Consider the following 26,699-nt stretch of genomic DNA (forward strand, 5'->3'; position numbering starts at 1 on the left):
AGGCCTCGAAGCGGGTTGGTGGAGAACTTTCGCTCGACGGAACGAGAGATCGGCGCGAGCAGACTGGCGACCACTCTTCCCGGTTGCGTGAAAAGTTCGAGAAGGTGTTTGGCCGAGACCCGGCCGAAGGGGATCGATGGAAAATCGCCCATCTCGACGAAACGGAGCAAGGAGAGGTCGAATTGCGTGAAGAAGACGGGGAGCCATGTCAGGGCTTACAGCGATGCCAATAGCGGCCGATCCAACTCACCCGTGACTACGTCCTCGATTTTTGGATTCTGCACGGGGAAGAGGAAAGTTCAATCGACCAACAGTGCTGGCAAGGTTGAAAGTGTCTCTGTATGCCCAACGTGGAACGTGAAAACGGTTAGCATGGCAAAGTTATGGTGGAAAAATACGTTAATTCTCATGATTTTCAGTGAATAATCCCTATTCGTGATCGCATTGGTGGAATTTCTTGATGGTATCTGCGATATTTCTCCATGTTTCTATTTCTTTCTCGAAGAAATTTTTTCAATCTTCTTTATATCTTTATATCGTTGGAATTTTTTGACTCGAGATTCTTTAATAGGATATATCTAAATATAAATGTTGTTCAAATTCGTTCACTTCTTCTTCCGATTAATCATTTCAAAGATAATAATAATTGCAAAATAGTTTAAGGTTTCTTGCAAGAAATAATCTCGAACCTATGAACCACAAGAATTCATACGTTTTGTACGAAGAATCCTATTAAAAAATGATCACATCTCTGCCAATCTCCCCTTTAATTTATTCCAATCCACACTATCGTTAATATTTTTAATTATTCTCTTCACCCTTTCTTTATTCCATTTCTTTTTCCAGGGTGAATTGGTGTGGTTCGACCCAGGTGTCGGCCACGTGTTGCCGGGAGAGGTGTTGGAATACCACAGGGCCGCCAATGTTCTCTCGGTGCAGGCAGTGATCGCCGGCAAGGTATGAGAAATCAATTTACCATTCCCCCTCCCCGATAGTAGTAAAGGCAAGCAACGTTGAATGGAGAGACGTCAGAAGAGTAATGACGAGTGTGAAAATGTGGGACACATCGATCGCGCATATTATTCTCGATTCAAAACGCCGGATAAGTTATGCAAGATCTGTGACACAACCTCGATTATGATGCACGAAGAATCGTTTCTTCTATCAACGCTCAAAGATGAATTTTCTCTCTTTCTCTCTCTCTCTTTCTCTCTTTCGTCCAAGCGAATAGAAATCGGATTATTTACCGTTTGGCTGGCAGACGACGTTAACCAATGAAACCACGTTCCACGTTTCTTTATCTCTCGAAGGGACGGAGGAACTGGATGGACGCGTGTTAGAGAGTAGTCAACAATACTAGTTGGCCACTTCGAGGCCAAGGAGCAACCGGTTTATTCTGCATTTCCTTAAAGTGAGCCTCGCTTCGGGCGAGGTTCTTACTATGTTTCCATTGACTTTTTGCTCGGCTAATTTGACGCGGGAACAATGGAGAACCGGAGGACTGTATTACCATTGTAGCTCGTCACGTGGGTGGTTGGAAAATATAATTTTTAATTTTCATGCAAATGATGACACCAGTTAGAACTGGTTGTAGCTCTGTATGTTGTTCGAGTATAGATGACGGAGATAAGACAGTTAAAAGTTTTACGATAATGGAAGATAAGATATCTGTCTTAATTTGGTTAATTACCATTTAATCTCCAATTATTGTTACGATCCAGTTTGAAATATTCAGCTGGCAGGAATGTTATGTTAGTTTAATTTAATGTAGGGCGTCCTCTTGAGCAAAGCATATAATTCATCCGAATATATTAACATCTTGTTAATATCTTGTTATAATTGCTACGTGGTATTAATAGCAGCAAAAGGATAATACTCGGTTTCTACGAGATTGATCTATCACGAGGTTGCTTGAAAATATTATATTAATTCAATTTAATTGCGTTTAATTAACAATGATTGCAAAATTTATCACGACTATGAGACTATTATTACGACGACGTGGCTTAAATGATGATTTAAAGATTTATTTTAATAATTACTATTCGAGATAGTTATTATTGATAACAGCAAAAGTAAGACTCGATTAATAAAAATATATTCAATTTCATTACTGATAGAATTTCTATTACAGCTTTCGAATATCCAAATTCCTCGTACCAATCTCAAGAATTTCTTAATCACAACTTGTCCCAATACACAACAACATCTCACGTCATCACAGGAAGAGAATCGAGAAACGAGATTTCCGTGACACGGGGCTAGCTAGGATGGTCGAATGGTGGCGCGGGTAGAAAGTCGAGACGGATGCCACGCATACCTCTCGTCGAATACCGCGAAATACTTCCGCGAAAGTGGACTGCGAGTATACTATGTTGGAAAATTATCGTCCACACCGATGTATCGATCCACGCGTGAAAGTGCATATCGAAAAGGGGCAGCGTACCGGCCGCTGTTTGCGACACCTTCTTGCACTTTCAAGCTCCAAGGACAAAGCCGTATTGGCACAACGCAATCTTTTTCCCCCGCGTTTTTTTTTTTTCGCCTTCCTCTCCTTCACTTTCGTCAATTCGTTTCGAAATCGGATCTTGGATCTATTCGGCCGAGATGAATGATCGATTCCCATTTTTCGGTTCGAATTCGCTCAAGTTAAAGAGAAACGTTTTACACGCGCCAAGAACAAATATCTTGGCTATATATTCTTGCAAACATTGTGAAAGTTGCAATAACAATTGATTAACTTTCGTGCAAATAATTCTGTGACAATATTTAATCGCGGGAAAATATTATCCATCTTATTTACGATTTTGCACGAAGAAAAGTGAAGAAGAATGTTAATCGAGGAAAAATTCTTCTAAATTTCAAAATTTAGAAAATATGATATGTAATAAATCGTGTTTAAATAATAATAGGTGTTTTGTATAGTTTGTATAAAGTAGGAAGATACCGTTTGAGGTAACGATAATAGTCGTAATAATAGTGGTAAATTGTTTCAAGATCTGGAAGAAACGAGGTTTAAATTCAATGCTCGAAGCGCTAATTGCACACCCCGAGAAATCATTACGTTTCCTTCTCGACGGAAAAAAATTTCCAACCATTGTCCGTACTTGGATATTGTTTCGATACGACATGGGAGAGAAATTCAGAGGCGTAGAGCGGTTTCGATAAATCGTTACGTTTACGTTCCCCTTCTTTTATGAAAAAAGAATCGGCGCAGATTATTCTTTCTTGCACGATTTTTAATTCATCGGTCGAACGACCGAGACTCCGCTTGTAGTATCGATTATTTTTCACCGCGTGGTCCGATTTCTCGATGCATTGTCGTGCATCAGAGTCCAGTTGTACGGTGTCCTATTATAGTTAACGATGCACACAGGCGTAGAACTGACTCGGTCTTATAATTGCCATCGTTCTACGATTAATTTTACACGACTTATAATTCTGTCGTCAGATATACTGCTATCGGTTAAAACGTCTCCTTTATACAATCTCGATCGATGCAAAAGAATTGATATCGAAAAATACACACATTTTTCCACATGTATAGAGATATTATCAAAATTTTCTTCGTTTCATTGGATTTTCCAAGTGAAAATCTTGCGACTCGATTTCGTGGAAAAACGATGAATAATATAACAAAGAGCCTTCTCTCTTGTTCCACTCCACATTCATTAAAAAATATAATTCCTATAAAACTTTCCAGATCCATCTACGAAACAACTTTCGCGCTACTTCTCCATCCTTTTATCAATTCGAATCGAATCGAATCCTCGAATTCGAGCATTTTTTGCCAAAAGATCGACTCGTTCATAACTTTTCCTTATTATAATCAGTTGAACTGGTTAAACTGGTTGATCGTGGCGCGTGTAAATTTCGCAAAGGAAATATATCGAGCACACGAAACGAAACGTTTTCGATTCATCGTTACGGCGCCATGAAGGATCGGCGAGTTGGTTAAAACTCCGGTAACGGTCTCTGTTTATTAATATCGCGAGGGGGCCAAGCCTCCGTGCGCGAACGTTCATACGTTTTCCGTGGATCGTGGTTTCCCCCCCGTGTAACGCGAAACGCGGCGACGCCAATGGAATCGCAACTGCAAACTCAGGCAACCCGGTATCCGGTTAAGTCTCACGTGAGTGGCTTTCGCGTCTTATGTGAATTCGCGCGAATCTTCCTTTTTTATCGTGCATTCTCTCTGCCGGAGATCGGGTCGCAACAGTCGAGAAAATCGGGCAAAAAAAGTGGACGGAAGAACGGAGCGAGAAACGCGTAAAAGGATGGATGGAAACGGCCAAGTTTGGAGAGCTTCTTAGCCTTGGATAAATAATTGTGACGAAGAGTGAAGTGGATACCGTATAAATATATATGATCGTGAAGTGGTGATGGACGAAGTAAAAGATCGTCTTTCTCTATAATAATCAAGAAATCAATCTTCCTTTCCGCTTCTTCCTTCTTTCTTAAAAGAAATAGGAATGGCTCGAGTGGGAAATCGTCATAGTTCCACTTGCAATCCTTCGAGTTGAATTGAAAATAATTCGACAACTATCGTCCTCCAAAAAATTTGCCTTCTCCAAAAATAGGTGGGGAATTATCATTCTAGAAATTATAAAAGAAAAATTGAAAAGAATTAATATTATCCTCATCCTCCATATCTCCTTCTGAGATGTCAATGGCCAAGCTAAAGGATCGTCGCTCCTCCGACAATTCTTTATCCGTGTATCGGCAAAAGTTGGAACCCTCTACGTCGAATTCTTCGTATCGAAACTACACTTGCAAGCTCCAGCTCGATTCAAGGAAAGGATCGGACACTGGAAGACGTTCCTCGACATGCCAGTGTCACAAATTTGTCATGGACACGGCGAGCCGCGATGTTCCTGCTCAAAAGTCAAGGTTACGCTCGAAGGAAAGTGTCTTCGGCCTCAAGGACGCCTTGAACGCGCGTCCACGCGTTCCGCGGCAAGACTTGGCCGAGGAGTATTACAAAATGACCAAGTCGATGGATTCGAAGTCGGCCTTCGACCGATACTTTCGAGAGGATGGCTCGAGCCTCGATTTGTCCCGCGATCGGCACATTTCTCGGATTTGTCCGAGAAGGGATGATGGCGATGACAGTGATGGCGATGATAGGCTCTCGAGAAGGCAGGGTACAGGAAGAAGGACCAAAACCCTGGGGACCACCTTGAGGGAGAAGATAAAGAGGACACCGGAAACCTTGGCGTACCTATGCGTTCGTGTGATCGTCGAAAATGTAATGTGGTGCGAGGAAAATCATCGTTTGCGAATCGTAGAAAGATGCGAAAAAGAGATTGCAATGCACTGGAAAAAAAAAACAGAATTAAGAATTTCGAAATTGTTGTTAAATTGATTTATCGAAGATTATATTTTATTTGGAAGGAATTTAATTTTTTTTTTAATCAAGCTGGATTAGAAGAATTAGAAATTATTTTTGATTATTGAGATTGGTGTCACAGATCCGATTAAGGAAGATTTTATTTTATTTAATTTAGAGAGTTGAGAAAATTTCTAATTTTCAGGCCAGATTATTGAAAATCTTGATCTCAATTAATATAAAATTAAAATAAATTCGAAAATTAAGAATTGAATTATAGAAGATTTTATTATGACTTGATGATAATTTCGTTTCAGCCCCAGATCTTCACCCTCACCAATTTAAGCGGAGTAAAGCCAAGGCAGGATCTTGGGCAAAATGGAGTCGAAGACATGATCCAATTAACGTGAGTTTTATATAATCCGATATCGCGGGTGAAAAATTTCTACCTCAGGCGAGATTAATCGCTGTTCTCAAGCGCAATTAATAATTACAGTGACTTAAACGAAGCGTCTCTATTATGGAACCTGAAAATACGATACGACAAGGAATTAATATACGTGCGTATCTCTACCTATTTTTTTCATACCTTCATTCTTTTCCATCAACACTTTAATATAATCGAATCAACGCTTCTCAGACTTACACAGGAAGCATCCTGGTGGCGGTGAACCCTTACAAAATGTTCGACATTTACGGATTGGACCAAGTGAAACTATACGAAGGACGAATACTTGGCACACTGCCACCGTGAGTTTACAAAAAAAAAAAGAAAAAATCTACTAATTTACATAATATAAATACAATAAAACAAAACGAGCTTAAGAGGAATTATTTAAAAAAATAATTCCTCGATGAATCTTTCTTCGATAATTCTTCTAAAAAAAGAATTCACAAGTTTATGAAATTTGTGAAATGAATTTAATCTATTTATGAAATTAAATAATTTCACATTTAAACAGATTCCTCCTCCTCCTCTTCTTTCATTCAATATTTTTACTACCACTCTGCAATTTGCAGTCATCTGTTTGCCGTGGGCTCGTCGGCGTACAGCCAAGTGACCGCCGCGAATAACGCCAGCGCGAATCAAGTGGTTGTTATTTCCGGTGAATCCGGTTCGGGAAAAACGGAATCCACGAAACTAGTAATGCAATATCTGGCAGCTGTTAACCGCGCGCCGAACAACCTTGTAACCGAGCAAATTCTCGAGGCTACGCCGTTGCTGGAAAGCTTTGGGAACGCGAAAACGCCGAGGAACGACAACAGCAGCAGATTCGGAAAATATTTGGAAGTGTATTTCAGAGAGTGAGTAAGAAACGAGAAATTTAATAAGGAACGATTCCCCATTGTTCTTTTATCTATCTATTTATTTATTTATTTATTTATTTATTTATTTATTCTTTCTCCTCTTTAACGACGACTTTTCTCTCCGAAAAGTGCTCGCTTCATTTACCTGTGTAATCTGTGAAATATTTGTGTACATNAATCATTGTGTTTAAAATGCGTAAAGAGATATTAGTAATAAAACCAAGCTAATTTATTTCTTCGAATGTTTGCATTAGAAAATCAGTTTTGTCATGTAATAATAAGCGTAAAGAGAAATTATCTGCTTTCGTCGTTAACTGATACGTTCTTATTAATTCGCCAATTACTTTTTCAGCGGAGTCATTGTGGGGGGAAGGATAACTCAGTATCTCCTCGAAAAAAGTAGAATAGTCACGCAAGCGCCAGAAGAAAGGAACTATCACGTGTTCTACGAGCTGTTGGCCGGTCTCGATCAACAGTTGAGGGACAAATACGGATTGCTCACGCCCGACAAGTACTTTTACCTGAACCAGGTCTTTTTTTTTTTTTTACAAAATTTTCGAAAAATTTCCTCACCAACGGGGAGGAGGAGGGTGTATACGCACCTGGTATTAAGCCACAAATTCATTCACAGGGTGGAAACTGCGAAATCGATGGAAAGACCGATACCCAAGACTTCAAAGCCCTCCTGTCGGCCATGCAAGTGTTGGGATTCACTTCGGAGGAGCAGGACACGATTTTCAAAATTCTCGCCAGCGTTCTGCATCTTGGAAACGTGTACTTTCACAGGAAGCAGATGAGGCATGGCCAGGAGGGGGTGGAGGTCGGTTCTGATGCGGAGATTCGTTGGGCTGCTCATCTCCTTCAGGTGAACTCCGACGGAATCATCAGAGCGCTCACGACCAAAACGACGGTGAGTGAAGGAAAATAATAAATTGATGTAATTAGATTTTATCATAAATACGATTGATGAATAATTCGATGACGAATAACGTATCACAAAATTTAGAAGGTTTTTTAGAAGATTAGAAGAAAGAAAAGGATCGATTCTTCTTTGTTCGGATGATACAAAATTCCTTGTATTTTTCCAAAACGACAGTGAATGAAGAAAAATAATAAATTGGTGTAATTCGATTCGAAATTTTCAATTTTACCATGAATACTTCGATTCTGAATAATTCGAATAATGTATCACAAAATTTAGAAGGAGAGAGACACATTTTTGCCATTCCTTCTATTTTTCCAAAACGATAATGAGTGAAGAAAAATAATAAATTGATGTAGTTCGATTCGAAATTTTCGATTTTATGATAAATACGATTGATGAATAATTTGAAACACAAAATTTAGAAGGTTTCTTAAAAGAAAGAAAAGGATCAATTTTTCTTTGTTCTGATGATACAAAATTCTTTCTATTTTTCCAAAATAATAAATTGGTATAATTCGATTCGAAATTTTCAATTTTACCATAAATATTTCGATTCTGAATAATCACAAAATTTAGAAGATTTTTTAGGAGAGAGACACATTTTTGCCATTCCTTCTTTTTTTTCCAAGTAACGTTATTATAATATTATGGAGGATTTTATATCATAAATAAATAATCGAATCAACTTGTACCCACAGGAAGCAAGAAACGAAAGAGTTTTCACTGCCTTGAACATCGACCAGGCTTTAGACGCGAGAGACGCGTTCGCCAAGGCTTTGTACAGTTCACTGTTCTCTTGGCTGGTCGCTCGTGTCAATCACATCGTCTACAAAGGAACGAAACAGACGGCCGCCATCTCTATACTCGATATATTCGGGTTCGAGAATTTCACGGAGAACAGCCTCGAGCAATTATGCATCAATTATGCGAACGAGAACCTCCAGTTCTATTTCAACAAGCATATCTTCAAGTTGGAGCAACAAGAATACGCGAAGGAAAAAATCGATTGGACGACGATTAATTATACGGTGAGCGAAAGTTCTTTCCTCGGTTTAATTGGCTCCATTATTATTTTTTTTTTACATAAAATCGATGAATCTTCGTTTGGAAATAGCTGGTTTGAAATTGATATTGGCGATTATGATTAAATATCCATTATTTTCTTCTTTCATTGATTTATAATTTCAGTAATAAGTTTAAATGGCAAGTGAAATTTTAGGAATAATTCTGAAAGAAACAGAATTATTATTATTATCGATTTTAGTTTTTACAAAATGCAATATTCTGTATTTTTAGAGCAAAAAATCGTATCGAAGAAAAAATAATTTTCACAGGAAATGCAGTATAAGTAATTATATACTTGCTCACAAATCAAAATATACACGAGTATCTAAGTTCCTTCTTGAATAAAATGATGGAATTCGACTTTTTCTTAAGACAATACTCTTTCATTATTAATTGTACACGAAATTCATTTTGATGTGCAGGATAATCTACCGGTGATACACCTAATAGCGAAGAAACCAGTGGGTATCCTTCATCTCCTCGACGACGAGAGCAATTTTCCCAAAGCGACGGATCTCTCCTTCTTAGAAAAATGCCATTACAATCACGCGTTGAGCGAGTTATACTCAAGACCAAGAATGAATTCCGCGGAATTCGCGATCAAGCACTATGCAGGCCAAGTTTGGTACAACGTGGAAGGTTTCTTGGACAAGAATAGGGACACGTTGAGACCCGACGTGGTGGAATTATTAATAAGCAGCAAGATATCGGTGAGTCCTTTTCGTCCATTTTCTCGAGCAATTTGAAATTTTATTCGTTCCCATTGAAACGCTTTTTCAATCAAATTTCTTTTCAGATGGTGAGCAAGATGTTCCAACACGTGAGGACGGCCCACGAAGCCAACAAAACCATGAACAAACCGAACGGTAGATTCGTCACCATGAAACCTAGGACGCCAACAGTCTCGGCTCGATTTCACGACAGTTTGCAGCAACTTTTAGATTCCATGTCTCAGTAAGGAAATTGACAACGCAAAAATTGACTTATTTTGCTTACTTTCGAGGAAGAAAGAAATTATTTTAAATTGGATATCGTAACATTAAATTTCTAGAATATTTCCTTCCATTTCTTCGTTCTGTACTTTTTCTCAATTTTTAATCGATCGATTTCAGATGCAATCCATGGTTCGTGCGATGCATCAAGCCGAACACGGAGAAAGCGCCAATGAAGTTCGACATGCCTTGCGTCCTCGAGCAGCTAAGGTACACAGGGATGTTGGAGACGATTCGCATTCGAAAAACTGGTTACCCTGTCCGACTTCTTTTTGGACATTTCGTGGACAGATACAGGTATCTCGTTTCCACGCACCTGCCTAGAGGCGCACCCAACAAGGAACTTTGCCGTATCATTTTGGACAAAGCTGCGCCCAAGGATGCGCAAGCCCAATATCAACTTGGCCTCACCAGAGTATTCCTGAGGGAATCTTTGGAGAGGACTTTGGAATACAATAGAGCTCTGATTTTGGAAAGGGCTGCCATAACTGTTCAAAGGTATTCAGATCTTTTAAAAAGAATTTCTATTCTTCAGGGAGGCAAAAATCGAAATTTCGAAAGAAAAATATCAAATTTTTGTTAAAGTGACGAATTCCAAGATGTAATTTTTATTGGAATTATATGAATATATATTTATTTTTCCAATGAATTTTTCTCATTCAATTAAAATCAGAAATCGAAGCTATATCATTTAATTTATTTTCTTCAACTTTTAATTCGAAAATAATTTTCAATCAAAGATATTCGATGCATCTTAATTACTCCATTATCAGATACACAAGAGGATTCCTGGCTAGAAGAAGATTCCTGAATATTTCACGGAGCACTGTGTTGATTCAAGCTGTTTATCGTGGTTATCGCGAGAGGAAGAAGTTCAAGTCGTTGAAGAAAGGTGTACTCATGGCGCAGAAGATATACAGGGGGAAAAAACAGCGTGAGAAGTTCAAAGTATTGAAAGAGGAAATGGCGAAGAGGGCGGAGATCGAACGAGCGAGCAAAGAAAGAGCCAAGGCGAAGCAACAGAGAGAGGAGCAAGAAAGAACTTCTAGAGCCGTGGCTGGTGTTAATCATTTGGAAATCCCTGCTGAACTTGCCTTCATTTACAGCAAACTCGATGGTGCGTAACAAAATATTAATTTATTAATATTAATCCAATCCAATAATTCTCTTAATCTCATAATTATATTCTTCCACTTCGTTTCATTATATATTTTTTTCCATAATCTAATCCTCAAGTAATTACGTAAATTTTCAATTTCTCAACAATCATAAATTTTCAAATTCTCAACAATATTATCCTGGATGCGAAATCGATTTGATTTTCAAGTTTTTTATACTCTTTTTATTCCAACTTTCGGTTCGATTTTAATATCATAAATTGACACGAAATTTACATTCGAACAGATTGGCAGCCAACGCACACGGAGAGAAATCTATTAAAAGTTGTCGGCCAAGTGATACCTATGCACCACAATTACACGTTGCCGAACGACATCGACCAGCACCAATTCTCCAAATTCACCAACATTTACTTCAAAAGCCACATCTTCGGCATGAAACGGGAGCCCATAAAGACCCCGTTCCTGGCGAAGGCCCGTGATCAAGATTACACGGACTCGCTGATGATCTTCAAGATGATCCTTCGCTTCATGAACGAGAACAACTTGAGCGGGAAAAGGGAGCAAGCGTTGGGCGATTACATAGTGAATAAAGGGATCGTGAATGAAAAGTTGAGGGACGAGATTCTTTGCCAATTGGCAAATCAAACGTGGAAGAACGAGAACGACGCGAACAAGGAGAGGGGTTGGCTGTTGTTATCGAATTGTTTATCAGCTTTTCAACCTAGCTCCACACTGTTCAAGTATCTTTTGAAATACGTGTCCGACCACGCGTACGATGGCTACAAGGCTTATTGCCAGAGGAAACTTTTGCAAGGGGAAAGGACGATATTCAGAATAATGAGCAACAATCAGCAAATCGTTCATCACGTGCCGAGGAATTATCCCCCGTGCGTGTTGGAGTGGAGAGCGAACAGGAATCGAGTTAACATGGCTTTGAGCGTTGGATTTTACGATGGTTATTTTCATTTTTGGATTATGTATATATATGAGACTTAAGAGCTTAAGTTTGACTTCTCTTTTTATCTACTCAAAATTTTATATTCCTTTTCTTTGGAAGAAAAATTTTCTTTCGAATCGAATTCCTTGGATCAGGATTGTTATTTCTTACACTCGATTTATATTCCATATTTTTTCAATCAAGAAATTTTCAAAGTGAAAAGTTGGATACTTGATTTGAAAATTAGATCTATTTTCTCTGCCTTTACATCTTTAACGTTATCCTTGAACGTTATGCACCTTATTTTACCTTATTTTTTTAAAATTCGAGAAATCACTCGTGCCATTAACATTTCCTATTCAATTCAGACGCTTAAGCTTGACTTCTCTTTTCATCTACTAAAAATTTAATATTCCTTTTCTTTGGAAGAAAAATTTTCTTTCGAATCGAATTCCTTGGATCAAGATTGTTATTTCTTATCCGATTTATATTCCATATTTTTTTAATCAAGAAATTTCCAAAGTGAAAAGTTGGATACTTGATTTGAAAAGTAGATCTATTTTCTCTTTACATCTTTAACGTTATTCTTGTTCCATCTTGTTTTCTAAAATTCGAGAGACTACTCGTGCCATTTTCTGTTCAATTCAGATAAATAATTTCGAAACTATATATATATATATATATATTTTTTTACTGTTAATTTTTGTTAATCAGGCGAAACGGTTACTTGCGCGGTGGATTCTTGGACAACCTGCGAAGAATTGGCCAACCTGGCTGTCAACAATCACGGAGTGGACAATTCCGGATGGACAATCACCCTGTGGAATCAATTGGACGGGCCAGACGCGATCGTCACGGAGACGAACGGTTTCGATTACGTGTTAGATTTGATCTCAGAGATGGAACTAGCACCGGCGTTCCCCGCTGCCAAACACATGTTCTTGGAGCAACGGAAGAACAGTTTCCCACCGATCAAAAAGAGAGAGGTGAGTTGAATCGCGTCTCAATCTCCCCCTCCTCCATCGTGTAATAAAATTCCGTCTGGTTTATTTAGCACGCGCATATAATTCGTGAGCTGGAACAAGAAATAGAACCACCGGTTCTGAAAACGTTCCAGCCCCTTGAGCGGAAACCAGTATCCAAGGTTATGGATAAACCCGTCGAACCGGAAATTCAATCGCCGAGGAGACCTGCCGTCCCCCCGCCGCAACCACCTGTGACCAAGCCATCGGTAAATTCGATCAACGAATTTATTCAAAATTAATCTCGAAAAGAATTCCTTCCCTCGACGAAGAAACTGTCCCTTGAAAAAAAGACAGAGCGATTTGAATTTCTAGAATTTTGAAATTTTTGAAATTTGGAAAAAACTCCATGATTTAATAATTCGAATTTTGAAGATTTAGATTTTCATTTTGAAGAATTTCGGATTGTTGATATACACTTTATAAAATGTAATAATAATATTTTCCAGATAAAAAGAATTACCTTCAGTTTTTTAATTATTAATCTTCTATAGTCTTCCATCAATACCAAGGTAAAAATATTGTTTAAATATTTCTTCATTTCACAAGGTAAGGAAACAATCTCACGAAGCGATATTGGAAAGCACAACAGAGACTGGCCTATCCCGAAAATCAGCTTTGAACGACAGATACTTCGAGAAAGAAAAGCAACGTAGTCGCAGCTTGGACAACTTGTTGCAACCAGAAGTGGTTTCACCTCCGGTGAAACTGGCCAATCTTGGATTATCTTCGTCCAAATTAAACGAGCGTTATCACAGTCTGGAAAGGATTGGCGAGACATCGGCCGTCAGTAACGTGGAGTACATGACAAGGAATGAGATAAATCAAGAGAGGAAGTACAGCAGAATAACAAGGACCACAGAGCCAAACATCGAAGAGGAAGATCTGACCATCGACTTTGAGTACCCTGATATCCAATCGGTTAGCCAAACCGGAAGGTCTGAGGATGATAAGAACAGTTACATCAGATCACAGACAAGATTCATCAAATCTCAATATCCTGGTGAGCAATCTCAAATATCTGATTCTTATTCATTCTTTAAAATCCTTCCACAACAAAACATTTAGATTTACTTTCAAACCATTCTAGACTTTTTTCCAAAGTTGAAAAATTCGATAAATTTAACTCAATAATTTACCCTATTTTCGTATCAGAATCTTACTTAAGATTATATTTATCCCCTTCTTATCGTGAATATCCCCAATTCCAAAGATTGCAAGCTCTTCGCGTAACCAAATACACTTTCGTGAAGGCAAACGAGCATTGCCAGGCAGCCAATCGAGTCGTGCCTACATCGAGAAGAGCGAGTACGGCGTGAAATCCTCGGCCATGTCCGACACGAGCGAAGCTCCTTCCCTGGCCTCTCACGTGAGACGGGTCAGGGTGCCTAGTCAAGCTTCAGACGTGGACCAGTTCCTGGACGAATTGTTCATGCCGGTTCTGGACGGAAATTTGGACGAGTTGTCGGACGCGAGGAGCCTGGCGGCTAGCATCAAGGGTACGAAGGATGACAGGTCCCAGAGCGGTGCCATAATCATCGAGAAGAGATTCGACGATTCCGTGGAAGAATTCATCGAAAGTGTGACGAGGGGGGAGAGAAGAGGAGAGGGAATCACAGCTAGTGAATTGTCCAAGAAGATCAAAGGGGGTGGAAACATGGACATACCTAATCAGAACGCGACGTTCAACTTTGGTGCCATCACGCCGGGGATGATGTCGCCCCCCATGATGATGCCAATGTTCAGCACGCCGCAACAAGTGCCGGCTGCTCAAAGCACGAGCATGAACATGGGGCCTGGCTTCATGCCCATACCGATCTACAGTATGCAAGGGCTGAGTCTTCCTCAGTACCCCAATTCACCCCCTAACCAGAGCAACGACATGATGGCTTACCAGCAGAACTTGCAACGAGCCTTCCTGCAGAGTGCCATGGCCCAGAATATACAGATTCAACAGCAACTGCTTGCCCAGAATCAGGCTCTTCAACAACTGCTCGTGCAGAGCCCCCAAAACTCGTCGCAACAACCGGTGAGAAATTATTCGACGCTTGATTAATAAAGTGACAATGACGTCGAGAATTTCCGATTATTTTCTGGGACAATTGAATTTTATATAATCCTATTTCAATATAATTATTGAAATTGAATAAATATATAGATATATTGGAAATTTAATGCTAAATGTATGGCAATTTTTCTAGGTTAGGTGATAAATGAATCAGGCTATTGTTTCCGTATCGAAAAACGAAACAAATATACGAACTATTGAAAAAGTTCTAGAAATAAGTGTTAAATGAAACTATAGAGAATACATAAAATATCTAAAATTGAAATATAATTCTATTTCAAGTTTCATAAAAATTCTAAATTAAAAAAATTAATTTCAATCAAGTTTGATTTATATAACTAGCCAATTAGTCCGAGACTTTGTTAAACAAGGATATTCTCTAATAAAAATTAATTTTATTACATTTCTCATTTCACGAAATGATAATTCAATCTTGTCCCAGAAAATTAATCGTAAAAAATTAAAAGGAAGATAAAACACACGAGATCACCATACGTGTACAAAACAAGACCCATTACTCGATACTCGATCAAATTCCTTACACGTATACACGCGTAATTAATTTTACCTGGTCGCACAATAATACGGACATGTCGTAACATTTAAATAAACCGAGAATTGCATGTTAAATGTCATCTCACATACGGATACGCCGTCATTTTTCGTGCGTCACTTTCACGATCACATTATAACTAAATGACTAACACGATCGGTGCAACACTGTACGAAATACGTATGTGTGACAGTGTTGGCGATCATCCAAAAAAATAGCAAAAAAAAAAAATATATATTTATATATATTCACGTCCATTTTGGACGATCCTGTGGGCTTCTTAGCCGCATCGCGGCGTGGGTGTGTGTTTCCAGGGCACGGCGTTGTCCGCAGGCCCCTCCAGTATGAATCTTGTCCCCCCAGCCCCCCAAAACGGTGCCCAAATGGGGCCCAATGATTCCATTGGACGCTACTCCAAGGTATCTAATGATATTCATCTAACGAATAAAATCTGTCGATCGATAACTTGGATGATAATTAATACGATTTTATTTGATATCAGGTGTGGAAAGAAAATTTGTGGAAATTTTTTTTTTGTTTATTGTAAAGATTTGTTCTATTATTAGTTCAAATTTTATGATTATATCATAAAGACGAAGAGTTTTTGATATTATAATCGTGAAACGTTTAATTAATAATAGAGAAAATTATTATCGAAAGAAATAAAAAGAAAAACGTTCCACAAACTTTTCCACCCATATTTAACGTCGAAATTAAAGAATCGTTAAATTTCGATTGAAAAATTGTCTAGAATTTTTTTGAAGGGAAATTTAAAACGATCGATCGATTATTTCTTTCTCTCGTTACAACAGCTTTCAAAGATCGACAATATTTCAATCGAAAATTTTCATTTCAATCCGATTTATTTAATTTCGGCGTTGAAATGTATCTCTGAACACGTTGTAACACGCTACGCTGAATAAAATATTAACCGGTTATGGGAAAGATTCGCAAATATCAGAGTTGTACAGTGGTGTGGAGGAATGCAGGTGTTCGAGAGGCACTCGTCGATCGAATACTTTAAACGAGTCTGATAATTCTTTAACTTTAACGACGAATTTATATAAAGATTAATCTGTAATTAATGCGTTTATATTAAAAGCTCGTGTTGATCCAAAATAACTGAATGAAATCATTTTCGAAATTCATTCACTTGCATTCACTTTTCTCCTAAAACATTTAAAAAAATCCTAACGAGTCTACAATTGTTTCACAGCACTGTACATACAAGAGCACGAAACAATATTCATTTCGAGCATGTTTGTAAATCGTCATACTTTGTAAAATATAAACTTTATAAACAATAATTGAAAAAAAAATATTTAGAAATTTTTGCAAATTAGTAGATGAAGTTAAATAATCCAAAAGGAATAAACTTAGAGAAGAATAAAACGTAAAATTTGGAAATTAGGTTTCCTTCAGGGAACCGGAGGACGGTGAACTTTGGTCGACCGAGAAGCAGGGTGCGCCCGCGTCTTCGACCAATAATCAGCGACAGGAGATGACGGTGAAGGCTCAGATTCATCGGTCTCAAAGCCCGCCTCGAAAGAATTCCGAAATCGTTAGGAAGACCAGCGTGGAATACGCGGTGAGGAAGGTCAGCGTCGAGAGAAAAGTGGCCGACTCGAAGAAATCATCGAGCTCGGCGGACGCAAAAAGGCCTTGCCCTTCGAGCAAGAGCAACGTGCAAAGTAACTTCACCAACGTGTTGAGCGAATTGAAGAATCGTAAGAGCAGTTTGGACAGCAATCTGTCGAATTCGAGCAACAACAAGGGTGTGCCACCCCCGCCACCCATGCCACCACCTTTGGAGTCTCACGACCCGTCCGAATCGAGGCCTTTCCTCGATCCTTACGGCAGAGCAAAGACAGTTCGAATTGGCAAATGGAGGTGAATAAATAATCGAAAGAAAAATCGAAAAAAAAAATTAACATCTCACAATATTTCTCGTTATTTATCTCAGATGGCCTCCGCCTAGCGACTCGAACGAGAATCAAAGCCAGGACAGTTTCATAGAGTTCAAAATGCGGCAACAGCAGCAGCAACGAAAAATTACACCCCAATATCAAGAATACAATCAGGGCGAGGGGGAGCCGAGCACAGAGGGTGGCGTCGAGTGGGAGGAATTCGAAATTGAGAATATCGTCGAGACGAACGAGAAGCAGGCAGCGGTTGGCCATGCTCCACCTCCGGTCGCCAAACACGAAAATGGATACAAAGAGGAGGGGGAGAAGAAAAAGAAAAAGTCCAAGTACGATTGTTGAAATTCTTCCCGTTGAGAATCAATTCGAAGGTATTGCATTTAAAACTCTGTATACCTTTTCCAGATCCGCGTTGGAGGTAGGTGCACAGAGGCCATCCCCGGGAAGCATAGGAAAACTGAAGCTTAGCTCGGAGATGAGGCAGAGATTGGAAAAAGTGACGGCGAATCACAGCGTGAGATCAACGAAGACAACCGAGAAACCTGCTCTTCCTCGCGAGGACGGTAAAGTGAAACGTTTGGAGGACAATAGAAAGCTTCTTCTCGAACAGCAATTAGGTAATTCTTCTTACTAAGTGGTTATAGATTCGTGTGTGTCGATTGGGAAATGAATGGTTCGATGATAAACCGTTTGACATTTTCGAAAGGGGGAAGATGGGACGATTACGCGTCAACGGCCGATGACACGCAAAGCGTGACTTCAAAAGGCACGACCGACATGATGACTCAGGCGCAAGTAGTCAGGACTCAGATCGAGAGAATGGAGAGGCCTGTGCCACCTCCGCTTCCGGTCACACCTCCGCAACCCCCCAGTCCTCGTGGTGGAAGCATGTACAGCAATAGGTATTCTTCTATACTTAAATTATTCCCTAATTTTTCTTTTTCTAATTTTCAACTTATTATTTTTAACATACTTTTCAAATATATACGACACGTTTCTGTTCAATTTTCATTAAACGATATATTATCAAAAAAAGGAAAGGAAAAAAGATTAATTCAATTTTATCTAATACTCAATTCGAATATTTCTCACGCTCAGTCAATCCGGAGTACCGCAACCCAGGTCGCCTCCAGCCCCGGTCGAGCCAAAGGCTCGAGATTCATTCCGAACATCCCCGGATTCGGAGGCGTTCGACCATTTTTCCAAGACCCAGCGCGACATGTTCAGCCAGAGCAGAGACATATTCGCGTCCCAGCAGCATCTGAGGGAGAGCCACGAGTACAGAAACGACTTCGACAAGTCACGATTGTCCGATCCAAAGTCGAAAGACTTCTATGGGAAGGACAGCACGGACATGGCAAGTTCCGCAAGGGACAGAAGTTCCGACTTCGACTCCCGCCGCGACCTGAATTCGGACATCTTCGACCCGAAATACGCGAGAAACATATTCGAGAACACGAAGAGAGATCCCTTTGGAATGGCCAGGGACGTGTCGCCAAAGTCGAGGGACAGCTTCGGCATGCCCTCGTCCAGAGACTTTGGCCTGATGCCGAACACGAGGGAATCGTTCGCAGCCGCTCGTCAAAGTTTCAAGAAATTGGATCGTGATCTAGACAGGAGATCGAGCGTCGCGTCCACCCATCGTACCGACAAAATGGAGAGGATCGAGATCGAGGAATGGCCCGAGTTCCTCAGGCCAGTGCTGCCACCTGCCGAGAAGCCGGAAATAGAGAAGGTCCAAGAGGTGGTGAACACGAAGCTCTATCCCCAAACGTCCACGGCTCATTTCACGTACAACAGGGTCACGTGGACGTTGAGGGTGAAGAAGGAAGTGTTCGCCCCCAACGAGACGTTGAACAGCCCCCTGGCCCTTCATCTCGTGTTTTGCCAAGTCGCTTACGACGTGCTTGCCACGTCCAGTATCCGGATCACGAAGGAGGACAGGCAGAATATGCTCAAGATGTTGGACAATTATGGCGTCACTCTGGACAATCTGCAGAGTACCCAGCACAAGATCACGATTAAGAAGAACGTGGTTGACATGGCCAAACAATGGCCTCTGTATTTCGCCAGGATATTCCCAGTGTCGGTGAGCGAATTAGAATTTTTCGATAAAAAAGTGAATCGAAACTCGATACACCAACTCCTTTCGTTCTACCTAGTCAATTGTGACTACGTGCATAATTACCATATATGGTGTTTATACATGGCTAATCATACGTGGCATTCCCGAAAGGAAAGTCGCGAGAAGAAAATGGTTAAATTAGAATCGCTCCATTGTTGCAATTATTATTAATAATCAGTCTGTCTTCGAGGCATCAAGGAGCGAAAAGAATCGTTGAAAGCTACGTATAATAACTATTAGATTATTTTATCTCGCGTCTTTTATTTTTCACGCCATTTCTTTTACCTCTAAAATATATCATATTCTGATTGAATATGATACACTCGATAATTTTATATTTAATTTGAATTATTTTCATTATTCAGATCGGCCCTCAGCATCCAGAAACCCAACACGTGGCGATCTCTCATCACGGTCTCAGACTCATCAAACGTACACCGAACGGCGATTTGGTCATTTTGGAAACTTTGCCTTTGGAGGAAATCGTCTCGGTCAGTTCTCCACGGATCGGTGTCTGTGTAATGCAAATTGCGTCAGGAGTCAGGCTACCCCTGCACACGAACAGAGCTCCACAATTGACCGAGATGATAAGCAGTTACATCAGAATGGTGAGTGATAACAATTGTTTAATCTCATCATTCATCAGTTGACAAATTGAGAAATTTGTGACGCGTAATTATTATTTATCGTTCGACTTGATTCAATTTTTCCAAAGAAACGGAATACATAATTTGGAATAGGCGAAAAAAAGAATTTAATTTATTTCAGTGATACAGTGACATTGGCCGATTTCTGTTCGTCGTTTATCTCGAGCCAATCTTTTCCAGAAAGTTTAGAAAATGCAACTCGCGTCGATCCGCATTTAAAAATCACGGTTTTCTATGTTTTGAGAATAATTTTGCGTGCGATAATTTAGAAACGCAGTTTGTATGATCGTTTTACGAGCACTGGGCATAATTTATTATACTAAATATTTGTGCAAGATATATATTTTTATCAGACTGCTAACATGAATTCGAACAGATTAATTCTATTTCTATATCTAAAAAAAATAATATAAAATATAATATTTCTATATTTTATATTATTATAAAATATATAGGTATTTCGTAATCACGAATGTAATTCATTCTGTAATTACGAATTATATATTGCAAAAAGTCAGAAGAATATTCAGAAATCTAAAAATAATTAAATTTTCTTCGACTATTCTATGAATCCAATTATTATTTTTTTTTTTTTTTTGATCTTCTAATTATAATTTAGATTTATAGTAAAAAGAATTACTTATGAACGAGCCTAACACTAATCGAATTTATCAGAATTACTTAACGAATTATAAATTAACAAATTCACGACGCAATATCTCGTTTATCGATCGAACGATCAAATGATTGTAGGAATTCAGTTTCGATAACTTGAATTCAAGAAACTTGACGCCATTCTACTACTTACTCAATTGAAATTATTTTTTAATACTTATTTGGATTCTAAATTTGAATCGAAATTAACTATTCGGATCTCAACATAAATTACAACAGAAGAGAAGATACGTTTGAGGGAAGAAATGAAAGTTAATTTCGAAACTATTTTAAATAAGTGGATATTGAAAATGATTATAAATATATAGCAACTTAATAACCCTCTCGAGGGTTATTAACTAATCTAAAATTAAGTTTTCTACATCATCCAATCTATATTAATTATTCCATAAGATACAGAAAAAAATTGTATCCCTTTCATCATCTATTTTCATCCCACACCGTTAAATTTCAAACTCAGAAATAAAATTCAAAAGAATCGTCGAAAGAAAAAAAAAATGAACAAACATAGAATTTCTACGAGGAAGAAAATCTCACCTCGAAATTTTAAAACTCTCGAAATTGGTCGGAGGAATGAGCCAATAGAACGATAAAAGATCCACGAAGATCGTGTCCGTAACTTGCGCAATTAATCGTGGAGCAGCACACATGCACCGATGAGGTAACGCGATCGCACGTGTGGAAATCGGTACGCGGCTGTAATAAGCGGCCCAAGAGGGATAACTCGAGGAGAAGCCGTGCCTCGGGCCTGTCGAGCCAACGCGAACGACAGACATCGCATTCCATCGCGATAATGCGTGGGTAGCGGAAAGCAAGGCCCACGATTTACCCGCGAGAAAAGACGATTCGGGGTAACGACGTGTCCCTCGCACGCAAAAAAAGAAAGAAGAGGGAATCATAACCCCAAGATCGGTCTAACGTACGCTTGATGGCTTCGTGGTTTTAACCTACCGCAATCTTTTTAATCTAATTTCGAAAAAATGATGATCTCTCTCATTTGGGTTGTTCGAAGATTTTGTGCAAAATTTGATTGAGGAAAAATCTATAGAATGCATGAAGAGATACACAATACAAGTAGTATGGATTATGATGGTGAACGTGAATTAAGGAAATTGTAATTTTATTGAATTTGTTTTTTGAAATGATTTTTGCCAGGAAATGATTCTATATAAATATTCTAATAGAAAAAAAAAAAAGATTGTGACTGTTGGATTGTAATATATAATTAAACTGGATAATTAGATATTTGTTCGTTTGAAATGATAAATAAAAGCTGCATTTGTAACGAGTAATAATATAAAATTTTTAGATAAAAAGTAAACACGTGGAAAATAATTTAAATTGCTAGTAAGTATAATTAAAGTTTATACTTTAGACTTGGAGGTTTTCAGATTGCAGAGATCTACTCAACTACATAGTGTTTATATATAAGTTAAGAAGCGCATAAAGTTGGTCAATCATCATTTATTCCACCAACTGGATACGTTCCACGCGTTCTCTTATTTTCTTATCTGTTCTGTCATTTGCGTTCGCTGATGAGCTTCACTAGTTTTTTGATTTTTGCCTTCATCTGTGGGATAACGATTTTACGAAACGATCGTTTATTCTCGTTGGAATATCAGCATGATGAAGAGCGATTAGAAATCTTGGTATATTTAAAGGCAACATTTAAGAGACTTAACTTAGAATTGTTTAATATTGTTAAAATAATTAGAAAGAAAAGAAAAATTAAAAGATACTGTCTCTGATTGAAACCATTTATTACGATTCTGATAATCTCTTCTAGTTTGAAATTTAAATAGATCGATCCAGTCTAATCGCTCATCGAGAACGTACAAGCATCGATTACTTGAAACATAAGTTCTAGAAGAAAGGAATATCAATCAAAGATTCCTTTTTAATCGAGCCTCCATGAAAATTTTCGACCAATTTTTCTACCACCACGATAAATCTAATAGTGAGAGTAAATCGAGAAATACGTGGTTACGTGTCTTTAATTCCACCTCAAACCGCCATTTATGTATTAATACTGAAAATGGACGACCAAACCTGACGCGGATGGAAAAGGAAATAGAGCATTCCTCGGATTCACATACACGTGTTTCAAAAGAAACAGTGGAATGGCAAACTCGAGTGGTCTTAATAGAAGAATGAATCTACCTTCACGAATTGCAAAATGAAATGAAATCAAAAGAGGAGGATATAAAAGGATTATTCGTTTGTAAAATGAATTACAAAATGAATTAATCCTATTCGTTTTCTAATGTTAATCAATCAACATATCCTAATTGATAATTTTTCTACGCGTGTATCTTTGAACTCAGAGTTTATGTATTACATTTGAATCATTAATCATAGTTCAGATTTCAAACGCAAGATATTTTTTTATTTAGAATTTTTTAGAATTTAATTTATCTGTTGGTTTTCTTTTTTTAATTATTCCAATCAGTTATAATTTAATCTAAGATTTAATTTAATTCTCTTAATGTAATAAGAGAAAGAAACGACCTTGTACGTTTCATGATTCATATGTTTTATGAATTTTACTTTAGTAAAAAATGATTGATGATTCAAATACTGCGTAATATTAAATTCTAGGTTTAAATATTACGTAGTAATACTGTTTATAAGAAAAAATTATCAATGTTATAAGGAAATAATTCACGATAAGAACATTGATAATTTCGAAATATACATAACAATATAGTGTAATAATCTTGTCAGGATTGATTATCATAAAAAAAAAAACTATTATATCTATCAAATCTGCGAGAAAACAAATTTTTCTATGCTTTGTTTAAACATCTTCATATTTCCTTCGTACTTTCTACAATTTATAATTTATTCTGATAATATAACAACACGTTTCCAACACGTTCAGAAGAAGGAAGTGTTTGATTTCTTTATTCCTTTTTAAAAAAAAAAGATAAAGAACTGGCATTAACATTGCGATATTCGTATGACATTTCAACCTCTACATTGAATTTTATTACGTTCACCGAGAACGTGGGACCAGTCAATCGATCAGTCCCATTGCTTTGCCTCGACGTTCAGTGGCGTAACAAGGCTTCGATAACTGGTGCACCAAAACAAAAGATAACCGTATTATTCTCTTTTAATCTTTAGATCCTAAAACAGGATAATTTAATCATTTTCGATTATCATTGTTATCCTTAGAATTTAGAAATTATATATATAATAAATATATGAAAGAAACTAAATTTCAAAGAAAATACAGAGAAATTTCAGAAATGAATTCTTCTTCGTTCTTTATTGACTCGTTGATTTGCTTTGGAATTTCAAGTATTCAGATAAAAAATTACGATAAAAAACGATAAAAGTATAATTGCTCAAAAAATTAATTAAAGGAGAATAAAAAACGTGGATATCTTTATCTTCAATTTACACTTTCTATTTTCACATGATACAGATCATCTTCCAATCCTCGCTTCATCTCCATAAGAAAAAGTTACTTTTCCTCCGCAAAATTTCAACGAGTTCAAAAGAAATTCGCAAAAAAAAAAAAAGCAATTACCAGAATAAGATTAAAAACTTTCTTCCAATAATTCTCATTCTCGTTCCTCATCCAAATTCACCAAATACCTTCTAAGAAAAGAATTACACCAAAAACAATTGTAAAACTTCCTCTCTCGCCGTTTCTATATCGATCTATATTTAGATCGAGACTCGTCCTTCACCAAAGACGATCGAAAACCGTCTGCACAGATGATAGGTGGCCGATACCTTCTCCATCGTGCAAGAAAGGAGGCATTGGCCAGCATATATGACCACTCAGTGGAAACGCAATTTACACTAGGCGTTGGCCGAGGTTGCCTCGTTACATTACGCGGTATCCGTGCCGTTAGAATTTCCAACCCGATCGTCGTTGCTAATTGACGTTGGCCGATTGCCTTTCCACGCTTGCGCGCGACTATTTCAAGAGCAAAGAAATAAGTGGATTCAGCCATTCAGTTCCGTTTTCCGTTCATCCGTGAAAAATGGGCGTACACGCGCCACAGAATTCTTCGCTTGATATATATATCTCTATATTCAACTGGGATCTGTTTTATGTAGTTTCAAAGAAGATTTTCAAAGAAGAGCGGATTCAAGATTACAGGCTGTTGCCTTTTTGGAGAACGAGATGTGGAAATGAATTATGAACTCGTAAATGAATGAATTTATTAGATCTAGTTTAGTTTACTGGTAATTGATGAATGAATTTTGAATGGATTTCCCTCGATGATAATAATTAAACGCGACGATATTAGATGTATAAAATAAAATTTCATTGAGAATTATTAATATGAAGATTAATCGTTATTCGTTGCTATAATTTTTTGTTGTTTTTTTTTATTTGGTTGTTTATATGCAGTTGCAACGCGATATGGAAATGCACTTGGAAATGATAAATTAATTGTGCTGATCCCGTCGTTGCTCTTGAACTGCACATTTGCAAGAAATAATGACGTAAACGAAAATGAATTACTCGTGAGGAGGCAGATCGTCTATGTCTTTATAATATACACTATTTGGTATATTTGTCAAAAAAAGAAAATTTTCAACTCTTTGCTCGTCATTTTTCATCTTTATTTTCACCTCATCCAGATCATCGAGTGAATTTTCTCTATTTAATACCGTATTTAATAAATGATGAAGAAGAATCGTAAAAATTTCAATGAAATTTCTTCTAATCAAAATGAATTCTCGATAGAAGAATGGAATGGAAAATTCATCGATGGATATCTAAATCATTAAAAGAAGAATGTTATAGAGGATTATAAAGGGGCGTAATTTGTATCAACAATATATCACAAGATTTCTAAACTTATTGAAAATGAATTGCACACGTGGATCGCGAATGATAGATCGTTCGTCAATTATGGTGTCGTCCTTGATTTAATAGATGGCGTGTAAGTATGTTATAAAACATCGAGTGTTCGAGTTATTTCGCATTGGAAGACGGCAGAAAATTGAGCCAAGACTTTCTTCCAGTGATGAATGATCCAAGATATATTAAAGGGAATTTACAATTCAATGGAAAGATTTACAGCTGTATAATTTGAGGCGAAATCGGATCTTAAATTTCTCCATTAATCAGATTTCCTTGATACAGAAGTCATTTTAATGGGCATAGACCGTAATTGTGCCCAAAAGAAATTCTATAATTCTAATATAAATTTGCAAAAATTATAATAATGAAGTTATAATAATACATATAAAATTTACACAAGAATACAATAACTATTGAATCGTGAATAACAGAAAATCCTGGCTCTAAAATATCTCATTCTTTATATTAATTTTCCAAAATAACTTTGAAACGATGTCGTTCGTAAAATACTCGTGGAATCGAATTAGAACTCAAAGAATTTCGATTTGTTGCGTGTAAGAGAAATCCATCGACTTCGTAGAGCGGAATTTTATCAATTTTCGCGAAGCACAAGTTTCCAAATTGCGAAACGAGCGGAACGATGGACATAAGATCGCAGTGAAAGTCTTCTACGCTAGACACACGGTGTTCGCGGTTGAGAGGGAAGAAGAAAAAAAAAAAAAAAAAAAAAAAAAAAAAAAAAAAAAAAGAAAAAGAAAAAAAGAAACATTGGAAAGGTGCAAAACCGGTAACAAATTGTTGTTTGCCTCTTTTGTCACGAGCCAAGTGACGACACCGTGCACGAACCGCGACGTTGCGTACAATGGTCTAGCTGGCCGGAAGAAGTCGGCGTCTTCCAAGCCGACGCGCAATTCTTCTTGGATCCCTGTTCCAAGAATCTCTTAATAACGGTCAATTATACTTCTATTCTCATCGTGTGATTCAACCAACATTAATCAACTTAATTACACCGATCTCGTATTACCAATTGAAATTAATAATTTTATCGATAATATTGCAAAGATTGGAAAATGTTGATTCTTCAATGAAAATAAATTCCGATAAAACACATACTGAAACTCTGAGAACTTTCATCTTCTTGAAATAACATATTGAACAAATAAAAACAAAAAAAAAAAA

General features: G+C 37.7%; 1 protein-coding gene and 1 long non-coding RNA gene across 5 annotated transcripts in view; one reads left to right on the forward strand and one right to left on the reverse strand.

Annotated features, from left to right (window-relative positions):
- LOC116186056 overlaps positions 1-3,305 on the reverse strand; it is a 20,124-nt gene extending 16,819 nt beyond the window's left edge. Inside the window, exon 1 of the long non-coding RNA XR_004150981.1 lies at positions 3,295-3,305. This is a non-coding gene — a long non-coding RNA (uncharacterized LOC116186056). The remainder of the gene's footprint in view (positions 1-3,294) is intronic.
- The window catches only part of LOC102672024 (unconventional myosin-XV), a 63,729-nt gene that overhangs the window by 6,744 nt on the left and 30,286 nt on the right, over positions 1-26,699 (forward strand). The window contains exons 2-25 of one of the 4 annotated variants that reach the window (XM_006619172.2): positions 847-957; positions 5,647-5,735; positions 5,826-5,889; positions 5,970-6,079; positions 6,350-6,634; positions 6,990-7,167; positions 7,269-7,547; positions 8,261-8,590; positions 9,050-9,337; positions 9,424-9,581; positions 9,740-10,117; positions 10,393-10,736; positions 11,024-11,695; positions 12,392-12,663; positions 12,732-12,908; positions 13,249-13,702; positions 13,953-14,728; positions 15,635-15,739; positions 16,732-17,210; positions 17,284-17,571; positions 17,648-17,859; positions 17,949-18,144; positions 18,341-19,331; positions 19,733-19,975. In XM_006619172.2, the coding sequence (XP_006619235.1) occupies positions 847-957; positions 5,647-5,735; positions 5,826-5,889; positions 5,970-6,079; positions 6,350-6,634; positions 6,990-7,167; positions 7,269-7,547; positions 8,261-8,590; positions 9,050-9,337; positions 9,424-9,581; positions 9,740-10,117; positions 10,393-10,736; positions 11,024-11,695; positions 12,392-12,663; positions 12,732-12,908; positions 13,249-13,702; positions 13,953-14,728; positions 15,635-15,739; positions 16,732-17,210; positions 17,284-17,571; positions 17,648-17,859; positions 17,949-18,144; positions 18,341-19,331; positions 19,733-19,975 (7,479 nt within the window). Of the gene's footprint in view, positions 1-846; positions 958-4,655; positions 5,257-5,646; positions 5,736-5,825; positions 5,890-5,969; positions 6,080-6,349; positions 6,635-6,989; positions 7,168-7,268; positions 7,548-8,260; positions 8,591-9,049; positions 9,338-9,423; positions 9,582-9,739; positions 10,118-10,392; positions 10,737-11,023; positions 11,696-12,391; positions 12,664-12,731; positions 12,909-13,248; positions 13,703-13,952; positions 14,729-15,634; positions 15,740-16,731; positions 17,211-17,283; positions 17,572-17,647; positions 17,860-17,948; positions 18,145-18,340; positions 19,332-19,732; positions 19,976-26,699 lie in introns of those variants that run through there. The other 3 variants (XM_031512192.1, XM_031512194.1, XM_031512193.1) reach the window with 3 other exon arrangements.

Source organism: Apis dorsata, unplaced genomic scaffold (assembly GCF_000469605.1).
Source record: "Apis dorsata unplaced genomic scaffold, Apis dorsata 1.3 scaffold_397, whole genome shotgun sequence".
NCBI classification, from domain to species: domain Eukaryota; kingdom Metazoa; phylum Arthropoda; class Insecta; order Hymenoptera; family Apidae; genus Apis; species Apis dorsata.